The 13,542-nt window shown below is 39.6% G+C and overlaps 2 protein-coding genes across 8 annotated transcripts in view; one reads left to right on the top strand and one right to left on the bottom strand.

Annotated features, from left to right (window-relative positions):
* The window catches only part of LOC101102731 (alpha-fetoprotein-like), a 149,693-nt gene that overhangs the window by 59,433 nt on the left and 76,718 nt on the right, over positions 1-13,542 (bottom strand). The window contains exon 15 of one of the 2 annotated variants that reach the window (XM_060417201.1): positions 551-9,193. The exons of the other annotated variant lie outside the window; for it this stretch is intronic. The gene's annotated coding sequence lies outside the window, so the exon portion shown is untranslated. Of the gene's footprint in view, positions 1-550; positions 9,194-13,542 lie in introns of those variants that run through there. 2 annotated transcript variants of the gene reach the window in all.
* Positions 1-13,542, top strand: part of RASSF6 (Ras association domain family member 6) — a 69,560-nt gene that overhangs the window by 31,312 nt on the left and 24,706 nt on the right. For all 6 annotated transcript variants that reach the window (XM_060417207.1, XM_042251868.2, XM_042251867.2 and 3 more), the window contains 2 exons: positions 4,325-4,403; positions 8,759-8,898. In XM_060417207.1, the coding sequence (XP_060273190.1) occupies positions 4,325-4,403; positions 8,759-8,898 (219 nt within the window). The remainder of the gene's footprint in view (positions 1-4,324; positions 4,404-8,758; positions 8,899-13,542) is intronic.

Genomic DNA, 13,542 nt, shown 5'->3' with positions numbered 1-13,542 from the left:
GACAAAATTTGAACAATTCATCAAATAAAAAATGATTCATTTGACAATAATTTCTTCAGTCCCTTGTGGCCTGGTTGCCCAAAAAAGTTGAATTAGAATGTTGTAGGCTATATTGTATTCCCAGGATTGTATTAGGTCCATTGTAAGGTCCACAGGATAAAAACGTGACGAGGTTTTAATATTTGGAATGCATTCACCGTTACTATAGTTGTTCACCTAACTTCTGAATTTTCTAATTCCTCACTTTATTGCACCATTAACTTACCCAATTTTATCCCAACACTATTCTCCCAAACTCTTCCCTTATTCTGCATGCCAAAATCCTTCAAAGTGCTTGCCATTGTGGCGTCAGAAAGATCCTGCCTGTGGTGAGGAAAATATGTAAGGTATCTGTGGTCTTCAGTTACCTTGTGTTACACACAGTTTATAGGTTGACCAAATACCTCAGTAAAGGGTCAGATAATATGTATTTTAGGCTCCGTGGACCATATGGTTTGTGTCAATCAAATTATAGAAGGAGAGCAGCTTCAGACAATTAGCAAAAAAATTAGTGTGGCTGTATTCCAATAAAATTTATTTATAAAAACTGGGTGTCCTGGGAACCAGTTTGCTGATTCCTTGGGTCATATGGAGACTTATTTCTGTGGAGAAAGATTTAGTCTGGTTCTTTTCAGATATAGAAACATTTTCCAAAGAGCTTGCTCCCAGAGAATAATCTTTCTAATTAAACATGGTCCTGAGGTAAATACTTTGAAGGATACGTGTACCATTCCTTATCATGCAGTTTTATCAGAAACAGAAGCTGAGGGAACAAGATTATTAAAAATTCATTTGCTTATATTACAATTCTCACAGCTTAGCATATCAGGATTTGCATCCCAAGTGAACTGGAAATTTCCATATGCCACCCTGGCACCATAACGAAAGCTATAAAGTGTTCAGGCTCTTTACCTACCAGTATGTTAGTTTTTAGGAACTATCCCACAGCAATGACTTCAATGAAATAAAATCCCTTGTGTGCTCAGTGATATTTAAAACAGAAATATTCATCAACACTAGAATTCTAAAGTAAGCCAGTAGGAAAATGGTATAGTAGCATAAAGTAATTCTGCAGAAAATTTTTTGTGGTGTTTGTGTGGCGTATATTGATCCTTGGAAATAGGTACATTAAAATTACAAGTGAGAAAAGTCAAATGGAAAGTATGTTTCAGTTCAGTTCAGTTCATTTCAGTTCAGTCACTCAGTTGTGTCCGACTCTTTGTGACCCCATGAATCGCAGCATGCCAGGCCTTCTTGTCCATCACCAACTCCTGGAGTTCACTCAAACTCATGTCCATCGAGTCGGTGATGCCATCCAGCCATCTCATCCTCTGTCGTCCCCTTCTCCTCCTGCCCCCAATCCCTCCCAGCATCAGAGTCTTTTCCAATGAATCAGCTCTTCACATGAGGTGGCCAAAGTACTGGAGTTTCAGCTTTAGCATCATTCCTTCCAAAGAACACCCATGGCTGATATCCTTCAGAAGGGACTGGTTGGATCTCCTTGCAGTCCAAGGGACTCTCAAGAGTCTTCTCCAACACCACAGTTCAAAAGCATCAATTCTTCAGTGCTCAGCTTTCTTCACATTCCAACTCTCACATCCATACATGACTGCTGGAAAAACCATAGCCTTGAATAGATGGACCTTTGTTGGCAAAGTAAAGTATGTTTATATGATCTCAAACATAAAAATCAATATACATGAATTCTGTCAGTCGTATTCATAAGAGCCTACCATGAGCAAGGCTATGCTCTAATCACTGGGAAGATAGCAATGAATAAAACAGACCAAAATCCCTGCACTCATGGAGCCAGGATCTTATGAGAGGGAGACAGATGTTAAAGATCAAAGGGATTTTAGCAATTACTATACCTGAAAATTTAATATCATGGGCTATCTCCCCCCTAAAACTGATGATATAAAAGAACTTTTCACACTTTGATATGTTTAGTTTTATTTTCTGAATAATATTTTTTTCTGATCATTTCATTCAACCAGTATGTGTTGAGTTCTTACTATTTGCCATGCTCTATTCCAGGCACATGAAATATAGCATGAACAAAATATGAAAACGTGCTTATTCTCTTGGAGCTACAGTCTAGTGGAGGAGATAGAATGTTAGATAAATAAGTAGAATATATACAAGGTTAGCGGAGAAGACAATGGCACCCGACTCCAGTACTCTTGCCTGGAAAATCCCATGGACGAAGGAGCCTACTGGGCTTCAGTCCATGGGGTCACTGAGGGTTGGACATGACTGAGCGACTTCACTTTCACTTTTCACTTCCATGCATTGGAGAGGGAAACGGCAACCCACTCTAGTGTTTTTGCCTGGAGAATTCCAGGGACAGGGGAGCCTGGTGGGTTGCCGTCTATGGGGTCGCACAGAGTCGGACACGACTGAAGTGGCTTAGCTTAGCTTAGGTTATACAAGGTTAGTTGGTGACTAAGGGGCAGAAGTAAGGAGGAAAGCAAGATATGAATGTTGGGAGAAGGCAGATTTTCAGATTTGGTTATAAGAAAGGACTCTTTGAGAAGGTGACTTTGGAGGAAATAGTTAAAGAAAATGAATGCAGGACAGTGTGATAGCAGGCTGGAGGTCCTTCTGGATAAAAGTTCAACAGGTACAAAGGCCCTGGGGTGAGAATGTGCCTGGAATACTCAAGGAACATCAAGGAGACCAGCAGCTAGAGTGCAGTAAGTGAAGGAGGGAGAAGCAGAAATGAGGTGGAGGGTATAACAAGAACCAGATCAAAGCTGGCCTTTGAAGTTGTTGGAAGGATATTGACTTTTATTGTAATAATGAGAAATATTAAAGAGTTCTGCGCAAAGGAGAGAGGCTATTGGCTTTACATTAAAATTACTCCTGCTGTTGAGAATAGACAACAAATATAGGGAGGCTTTTAAGATGTTGCTGCCATAATCCAGGTGAGAGAAGGTAGCTTAAACCAACAGGTTGATAGAGGCCAGAAGGGGAGGTGAATGAGACAAGCATCTTGAGCCATAATGGCCCAAAGAGAAGGATGGAGGTGCGGCAGGAACCAGTGTTCCCACTGCCAGAGCCTACCTGCCACAAAGGTGAGATGCTTGGGAGCAACGACGGCTCCTGAACCGGTGCTGAGCCCACCCGACCCCCCACCCCCCCGGGGGGTAGCACAAGGTCAGGCACATACTAGTTGATGAACTCAAGTTGATTAAATTGTTGTAAAATGAAAAAGGAAATGTGAAACAAAATCTACTTTATGGCTGCCTCCTGCTACAGAATACTCTCCTCACTGCTTTGTCTGAAGTTATTTTCCATCCTTTGATTATTTATTTATTTTTCTCTTATGAAAATATTTTTATTTTAGTTGCTAGCTGTCAAACTAAAACTAATCAAAATTTAAAAAAAGAAAAGAAACTGGAAGACCTTGACAACAGAGATGACAGTAGAAGAAAATAATAGTAAAGTCATCTCAAATCCTACCTACTATACTATCCTACCTACCTACTATAAATATATTGGTGTATATACTCCAGAATTATTAATTTGTTTTGGCTGAGTCACACGGATTGTGGCATCTTAGTTCCCCAACCAGGTATCTAACCTGGGCCCTCAGCAGTGAAAGCCTGGAGTCCCAACCACTGGACTGCCAGGGAATTCTCTTTCACTCTAGAATTTTAGACAAAGAATATTTTAAAATGTCAGTTTGTTACTGTCAGATAAAAAGAATCTATACTTAAACCATGTGGAAAATGACTCCTTCCTTATTTATCAAGAAAATCTTTCAAAACAGCACAGAAATTAGCACACATTGTATATGCAAAACTATGTGTCTATATATAGGTTTCTTCCCCCACATAAGGAAGCCAAAGCTTTCATCAGGGTTTCAAAGGATACTGTGACTTAAATAGGTTGAGATCCACTGCTTTAGATTTTGTATTCAAGTCAAACTTTTGCAGCCAGTCATTTCTTCATTACAGAAAATTTTGAAGAACTTTTAAAAAATCAAATTTAAGTTGGAAATTATTCATACATATCTTCACCAAGGGAAAATAACCATCTAAAGGTCAGATTTTGTTTGTTTTACTTTGGTTATTCATTTATGAATTAACACCTTCAACATTTGGTGATGTCCTAAGAAGTTTTCAGCTTTCAATGATGTTCATTCAAATGACAGAATAGAAAAGATTTCATTGAACCATTTCATTCTATCTCATACCTTTATGAGTTGAAACCATCATTATTGCCTTTTACCATTAAAGAGTCTAAGACCAAGTGTAAGTGAATGTAATTTATTTTTCAGGGAACAACTTGATTCTTTACTGAAGACCTATAACATCTTTTATAGGAACCAGAAAAATCTGCATATTTTATGTGGACAGGTAAGCTCGTCAAAGAAATGCAATACAGTTTGAAAGTGAAAGTCGCTCAATCCGACCCTTTGTGACTATAGCCCATGGAATTCTCCAGGCCAGGATACTGGAGTGGGTAACCTATCCTTCTCCAGTGCATCTTCCTGACCCAGGAATCAAACTGGGGTCTCCTGCACTGCAGGCGGATTCTTTACCAGCTGAGCTACCAGTGAAACCACAAAGGGTAGGCCGCATCCGCTGTATTGCCAGCCAGCACCCAGGGAGGTTTCTGGCACATGTATGTGTGTGTTAGTCATTCAGTCATGCTATTTTGTGACCCCCATGGACTGTAGCCCGCCAGGCTCCCCTGTCCATGGAATTCTCCAGGCAGGAATACTGGAGTGGGTAAGCCATTTTCTTCTACAGAGGATATTCCTGACCCAGGGATCGAACCTGGGTCTCGTGCATTGCAGGCAGATTCTTTACCAGCTGAGCCACCAAAGAAGATTGATTTATAGGAAAAAAAAAAAAAATTCCGTGAAAGTACAGAGAAGTCAGGATAAGTTGGACTCCATAATGCAAATGGTCTGGGAAAAACAGGTGGATAGTTTTAGTTTTAGACTATACTGAAAATCCTAGTCCTGAAACATCTGTAAATTTCTAAGTATTTTTTGGAATGGGCAAACATTTAAAGTAACTTTAATGACATATTTGCTTTCTACTTTAAAAACAGAGTATGAATATCTTTTGAACAGCAATTCCACTAGAACTCTACCTTACAAATAATTCAGCAAAGTCCTGAATCTAGCAAGCATTTTTAAGGGTGCAACTGTTAGGCTACTGTATCAAGTGACCTTAGATTTTCTTTAATATGTTATTCTCTACAGGTCTCCCCACTCAGTCTTATATCCTAATGGGACTCACTTCACATCTTTACAATATCTTCCTGGTCTTAGGGGACATTAGAATTGTCTACCTATGTTTAGATCTTCAGATGTGGTGGTACAGCATTGACTTTATGCCACCCTTGGCATTTGGGACAGAAGGAAATTTATAAGCCTCTTTGGCCTTTACTAGTGAGCCTAAATGATTTAGTTTGATCAGACATTTCAATTCTCCTCCCAAATGTAATTTTCTACAGAAGCAGGAAGTAGCTAATCCTTTTATAAAGAAATGGGCCTAAGTTTTCTAAATGGCCTAATTTAAAATTATTTCAATATTGTCCTATATCTTAGATCAGTAAAATGCATAACTGTAAAAATATAAACTTTAGGAAAAGATCAAAACTTTAAGGAAATTATTTTAGATTGCAATTCAATAGTTTCCATGTTTCCTTTAGGAAAATTTTGCATTTTGATGTGACAAGCATATGAATTGAGGCATGTCCTTTCTATTCTGTGAACTGGTGCTCAATTTACAAAAGTCATTTGATTTTTTAAAATAAAGTCTGTGTCTTACATAATTTTTTAAACTGCATGAATTAACGTATATAGTGAGAATATCAGACTGCTTAATCTTTCATCTTTACTTGCTGACAATAAAATTAGAATCCAGAATTTTCCAAGTCTCTGACTTAGTTGTAGTGATGGACACAGTTCAAAGGGGCAGTGCGTGGAATAACTTCAGCTTTCTTAATCTCTGATTAATTAATGAAATGACTATTTATCATTTACAACACAGCAGACACTGTTCTAAAAGCTAGAGACAACAATGAATAAACGAGAGAATGTCCTGCATTCATGCTCGTTACATTTTAGTAGATAGAAAAAAAAACACAAAAGTAAATTGTGTATTAGAAGGTGAACAGGCTGTGGAGGAGAGCAAGTCAGGGAAGGGGGCTCAGAAATCTAAGCGGATGGGTAAAGAAGATCATTTGACCAAAAGCTGAAAGGTATCAGGGTGCTAACCTTGCAGGAGTCTGTGGGACATGCATTCTGGGTACAGACAGCAGTCTGAATCAAGGTCCTGAGCCTGGCTGGTGTAACTGAGGAACAGCAGGGAAGCCAGTGTGCCAGGAACCTCGTGAGAATGGACTGATAGAGAATAAAGAAGCTAGAGAAAGAACTGAGAAGGAGAAGGCACTAGAGCATGTGGGGTCTTGTAGATCACTGCAAAGACTTCAGCTAGCGCTTGAAGTGAGATGAGAAGCCCCTGAGGTGTTGAGATATGATCTAAAGATTCATTTTAAAAGGGTCTCTCTAGCTAGTAGGAATACATAGGGGGACAAGAGAAGAATGAAGTAGACCACAGAGACACTACTGCAATAATCTGGCATAGACCAGATTTGTGGCAAGGCACATGGGGAGCATAGCCATATCGGGTACATATTTTTAAGGTCAAGCTAATCAGATTGGCTAATGTATTGGATTTGGAGATGTTCAGAATGAAAGAAAGATTACTGGTGACTGTAACAATGTTGATGTGAGCAACTGGAAGAATGGGAGTGATATTTAACAAGATGGGGAAGGCTGGGAAAGGAAAATGTTTAGGAGAGAAATTTCAAGAGTTAACTAGTATCGTATTAAATTTGACATAAAGTTTGAAAGCTCAAGTTTAGGGGAAAGGTTAAGGTTTGGGCTGGAGATCTAAAATTGGGAGCTACCAGTTTAGAGATAGCATGTAAAGATCACTGAGGTCACCAAGGATATCGGTGTAGACCTACATGAGAAAAGGCCTAACATTTGAGGCAATGAGACTACAGAAGTGCAACCAAACCATCAGGGGTAATTTATGTAGTTAATTTCGAAAGAGATGTTTTCTGAAATTAAAAAATGTTCTCATATTCCTTATATGAGAAAACCTCATTGTCTGATTATAGTTGGAGTATTTCTTCTTGAAAGCAAAAATTAGATAACCTGAGAAGATCAGTTATTCTATGAGTTTTTGATATAAAGGATTCATGGAAGTATAATTAGGCCAAGGAAAGATATCATACATCAATAACTAACATGTAGGCCCTGCATCATGTACTGCCATTTCAGAAAGCAAATTGTGTTTGGTTATTAAGAAATGGGGCTTCCCTGGTGGCTCATTAGGTAAAGAGTCTGCCTGCAATGCGGGAAGACCTGAGTTTGATCCCTGGTTCATTCCCTTGGAGGAGGGCATTACAACCAGCTCCAGTCTTCTTGCCTGGAGAATCCCCATGGACAGAGAAGCCTGGTGGGCTGCAGTCTGTGGAGTCACAAGGAGTCGGACAGAACTGAGCAACTAAGCACAGCACATAACATATTAAGAACTGAAAAGTGCCTGACCTCACAATAATCTGAAATGTGGACTCAAAAGTGGGGAAAAAAGCAAAACTTTGTTTCAGGAGTGACTCCAAAGTAGGTTTATCAGCCAAAGAAATAATAAGCAACAACATTTACTGAGCACTTTAAATATCAGTTCCTATGATTCAGGGACTGTTATGATTTAATTCTTCAGAAGAAACAGCCCAGGTTTAAAGGTGTTTGACATTTTGTCCAAAATCATACAGCTAGGAAGTAGCAGAACCACAGTTCAAACATAGGGCTATCTGATTTCACAGTCTGGAGTCTTCATTACACATTCAAATAGGAATTGAATCATTTATGTTTTCTAATTGATTTTTCATAATAACAAGTAGCTATTGGATATTATAGTAGTTATTGAACAGATGAAATATCTTTCTATTTTTCAAATTTATTATAATAATATAACTCTAATAAGAGACTTTTGCATATACAAGAGAGAAATGGATTAGAAAATACATTCTATATGAATGTGCTTAGATATTAATATTTACATTCAGAGAATGAGTAAGTGTTCAATCCTGTTTACTAGTTTTTCTTTGTTTGCATGGAATTTCTTTCTTTTATTATATCTCCAACTTAAAAGAGATTAAGTGCTATTGATTTTTCCGAAAATATCATGTCAAGTATTTTACACCTTTTTACATACATTATTTCACTTTTTCTGCATAAAAAGTGTGTGAGCCAAATTTTTCCTCTTCAGAAATTAGAAAACAACTGCTAAACTGATCAATGCTATTCAGATTTCTACCCTAGTACAGCTTTTAGTTTTGCTTTAATTTTAAGCTAAATACAATTAGAGAATTAAACTTCCACTTAATTGTAGAATCAAGAATTCAAAAAACATTTTAGCATACTGTGCCCTCTGGTGGGCATGTCATCACCATTATGACTTACATTGCTGGTTGTCACTGTTTTTAAAAATAAAAGAATGTTTAAGAAAAAGGATTGTTCTGTAGATAAATTTAAAAGCCAAATAATCCCACCAGGGAATTTTTTTTTTTTTTTTAGCTGTCAGGATGTCTTACAGACTTAATTTCTACACCTCCAGTTAAAACATTTACCTTCTATAAATAATACAAAAGCAATGTTTGAGATGGTTGGCTTCTTCCCTAGACTGAAGATGGTAAGCTAATTGTTGAAGGAACGCTGGACATTTTCTGGGGAGTAAAACGGCCTATCCAACTGAAAATACAAGATGAGAAACAAATCCCTTCTTTCAGTGTGCTGGAGTCACCAGAAGATTTTTCCAAAAGGTGAGCTAGCTTTTATGGTTTTACTTCCTTAGAAAATGATCTTCATAATTATCTTTCTTGTGCACACTCTTGAAGATGAAAGCTCTAAAGCTTATATCTAATCTCATTTAATCCCCCAGCAACTCTAGAAAGTGGGTGTTCAGAAACCAGGGCTCTGAGAGGTTAGGCAGTTTGTGCAAGATACCCAGTTACCATCCAGCAGAGCTGGACTGGATCTCAGGTCTGTGGGCACCAGAGTCTGTGCCCTTGACCTCTCTGCTGTAGTCCTTCTCTTCTAGGAGCCTTCATTCTTTCACTAGAATAGATAAGAGATACAGGCAAGATTTCATTCAGTTCAGTTCAGTCGCTGAGTCGTGTCTGAATCTTTGCGACCCCACGAATCGCACCACTCCAGGCCTCCCTGTCCATCACCAAATCCTGGAGTTCACTCAAACTCACGTCCATCGAATCAGTGATACCATCCAGCCATCTCATCCTCTGTCGACCTCTTCTCCTTCTGCCCCCAATCCCTCCCAGCATCAGAGTCTTTTCCAATGAATCAACTCTTTGCATGAGGTGGCCAAAATATTGGAGTTTCAGCTTTAGCATCAGTCCTTCCAATGAACACCCAGGACTGATTTCCTTTAGGATGGACTGGTTGGATCTCCTTGCAGTCCAAGGGACTCTCAAAAGTCTTCTCCAACACCATACTTCAAAAGCTTCGATTCTTCGGTGCTCAGCTTTCTTCACAGTCCAACTCTCACATCCATAAATGACCACTGGAAAAACCATATCCTTGACTAGAAGGACCTTTGTTGGCAAAGTAATTCATTAGCCCTGTGCTTATCAGCAAAAGGGAGGATGAAATTTAAATTTCCCCTTTTCATGGAACAAAGGGCTTTTCCTGCTTTCTGGAAAGGAGACTTATGTTCCATCTGATCGCTGTGTCCTGTTAAACAGGATCAGGACAAAGTACAGGTGAAGTACAATACATGCACGAAACAGTTCCCTGTGCAGGTTTATGTGACTGTGAAAGGTTGTTGCTGAATGATGCAAAGACACCGGGACCCTTGGCCTCCAGAGGAGAAGAATTCATCTGGGGCCAGAGACGAGGCTTGATCACTCAGAGCTTTTGTGTAATAAAGTTTTATTAAAATATAAAGGAGATAGAGAAAGCTTCTGACATAGACATCAGAAGGGGGTAGAAAGAGTACCCGCTTGCTAGTGTTAGCAATGGAGTTATATACCCTTCAATATGCTACTGGAGATCAGTGGAGAAATAACTCCACAAAGAATAAAGGGATGGAGCCAAAGCAAAAACAATACCCAGTTGTGGATGTGACTGGTGATAGAAGCAAGATCCAATGCTGTAAAGAGCAATATTGCATAGGAACCTGGTATATCAGGTCCATGAATCAAGGCAAATTGGAAGCAGTAAAACAAGAGAGGGCAAGAGTGAACGTTGCCATTCTAGGAATCAGTGAACTAAAATGGCCTGGAATGGTGAATTTAACTCAGATGACCATTATATCTACTATTGCGGGCAGGAATCCCTTAGAAGAAATGGAGTAGCCATTATGGTCAACGAAAGAGTCCGAAATGCAGTACTTGGATGCAGTCTCAAAACTGACAGAATGATCTCTGTTCTTTTCCAAGGCAAACCATTCAATATCACAGTAATCCAAGTCTATGCCCCAACCAGTGACGCTGAAGAAGCTGAAGTTGAATGGTTCTATGAAGACCTACAAGACCTTTTAGAACTAACACCCAAAAAGATGTCCTTTACATTATAGGGGACTAGAATGCAAAAGTAGGGAGTCAAGAAACACCTGGAGTAACAGGCAAATTTGGCCTTGTGATATGGAATGCAGCAGGGCAAAGACTAATAGAGTTTTGCCAAGAAAATGCACTGGTCATAGCAAACACCCTCTTCCAACAACACAAGAGGAGACTCTACACATGGACATCACCAGATGGTCAACACCAAAATCAGATTGATTATATTCTTTGCAGCCAAAGATGGAGAAGCTCTATACAGTCAGCAAAAACAAGACCAGGAGCTGACTGTGGCTGAGATCATGAACTCCTTTTTTACCAAATTCAGACTTAAATTGAAGAAAATAGGGAAAACCACTATACCATTCAGGTATGACCTAAATCAAATCCCTTATGATTATATAGTAGAAGTGAGAAATAGATTTAAGAGCCTAGATCTGATAGATAGAGTGACTGATGAACTATGGACTGAGGTTCGTGACATTGTACAGGAGACAGGGATCAAGACCACCACCATGGAAAAGAAATGAAAAAAAGCAAACTGGCTGTCTGGGGAGGCCTTACAAATAGCTGTGAAAAGAAGAGAAGTGAAAAGTTAAGGAGAAAAGGAAAGATATAAGCATCTGATTGCAGAGTTCCAAAGAATAGCAAGAAGAGATAAGAAAGCCTTCTTCAGCAATCAATGCAAAGAAATAGAGGAAAAGAACAGAATGGGAAAAACTAGAGATCTCTTCAAGAAAATTAGAAATACCAACGGAACATTTGATGCAAAGATAGGCTCAATAAAGGACAGAAATGGTATAGACATAACGGAAGCAGAAGATATTAAGAAGAGGTGGCAAGAATACACAGAAGAACTGTACAAAAAAGATCTTCACGACCCAGATAATCATGATGGTGTGATCACTCATCTAGAGCCAGACATCTTGGAATGTGAAGTCAAGTGGGCCTTAGAAAGCATCACTACGGACAAAGCTAGTGGACGTAATGGAATTCCAGTAGAGCTATTTCAAATCCTGGAAGATGATGCTATGAAAGTGCTGCACTCAATATGCCAACAAATTTGGAAAACTCAGCCGTGGCCACAGGACTGGAAAAGTTTTCATTCCATTTCCAGAGAAAGGCAATGCCAAAGAATGCTCAAACTACTGCACAGTTGCACTCATCTCACATGCTGGTAAAGTAATGCTCAAAATTCTCCAAGCCAGGCTTCAGCAATACGTGAACCATGAACTTCCAGATGTTCAAGCTAGTTTTAGAAAAGGCAGAGGAACCAGAGATCAAATTGTCAACATCTGCTGGATCATGGGAAAAGCAAGAGAGTTCCAGAAAAACATCTATTTCTGCTTTATTGACTATGCTAAAGCCTTTGGCTGTGTGGATCACAATAAACTGTGGAAAATTCTTCAAGTGATGGGAATACCAGACCACCTAACCTGCCTCTTGAGAAATATGTATGCAGGTCAGGAAGCAACAGTTAGAACTGGACATGGAACAACAGACTGGTTCCAAATAGAAAAAGGAGTATGTCAAGGCTTTATATTGTCACCCTGCTTATTTAATTTCTGTGCAGAGTGCATCATGAGAAACGCTGGGCTGGAAGAAGCACAAGCTGAATCAAGCTTGCCAGGAGACATATCAATCACCTCAGATATGCAGATGACACCACCCTTATGACAGAAAGTGAAGAGTTACTAAAAAGCCTCTTGGTGAAAGTGAAAGAGGAGGGTGAAAAAGTTGGCTTAAAGCTCAACATTCAGAAAATGAAGATTATGGCATCCAGTCCCATCACTTCATGGCAAATAGATGGGGAAACAGTGGAAACAGTTTCAGACTTTATTTTTGGGGGCTCCAAAATCACTGCAGATGGTGACTGCAGCCATGAAATTAAAAGATGCTTACTCTTTGGAAGGAAAGTTATGACCAACCTAGATAGCATATTCAAAAGCAGAGACATTACTTTGCCAACAAAGGTCTGTCTAGTCAAGGCTATGGTTTTTCCAGTGGTCATGTATGGATGTTAGAGTTGGACTGTGAAGAAAGCTGAGAACTGAAGAATTGATGCTGTTGAACTGTGGTGTTGGAGAAGACTCTTGAGAGTCCCTTGGACTGCCAGAAGATTCAAACAGTCCATTCTGAAGGAGATCAGCCCTGGGATTTCTTTGGAAGGAATGATGCTAAAGCTGAAACTCCAGTACTTTGGCCACCTCTTGCAAAGAGTTGACTCATTGGAAAAGACTTTGATGCTGGGAGGGGTTGGGGGCAGGAGGAGAAGGGGACGACAGAGGATGAGATGGCTGGATGGCATCACTGACTGATGGACATGACTCTGAGTGAACTCCGGGAGTTGGTGATGGACAGGGAGGCTTGGCGTGCTGTGATTCATGGGGTTGCAAAGAGTCAGACAGGACTGAGTGACTGAACTGAAGGAATCAAAAGAGTGTCTGGTGGTTTTAAAGACCTCACCAGACCTACTCCCATAATTTACATTTTAAGACAACAGGATTAGCCAGAAGGTTTAATCCAGAGACTGTCCTCTGGCAGGATACATAATCCTAAGGAATGTAGAGGGATAAAAATGTTTGTCCTTTTTCCCTCCTTTGGAATTCCAGACCCCTCTCTCCTTGGGGACCCCTAGACTTCTTAACAACCTGCCTAGGAAATGACTCTCTCAACTGTACCTTGAAGACATAAGTAGAGTTGATAGATAATTTCATTATCCTTTACAATGTTTAGGCTTCCCTGGTAGCTGAGACAGTAAAGAACTTGCCTGCAATACAGGGAACCCAAGTTCTATCTCTGTGTTGGGAAGATCTCCTGGAGAAGGGAATGGCAACCCATTCCAGTGTTCTTGCCTGGAGAATATCATGTCAGACGAGCCTGGTGGGC

The sequence above is a fragment of the Ovis aries genome, chromosome 6, assembly GCF_016772045.2.
Source record: "Ovis aries strain OAR_USU_Benz2616 breed Rambouillet chromosome 6, ARS-UI_Ramb_v3.0, whole genome shotgun sequence".
NCBI lineage: Eukaryota > Metazoa > Chordata > Mammalia > Artiodactyla > Bovidae > Ovis > Ovis aries.
This window is presented reverse-complemented; position numbering and strand designations above follow the sequence as displayed.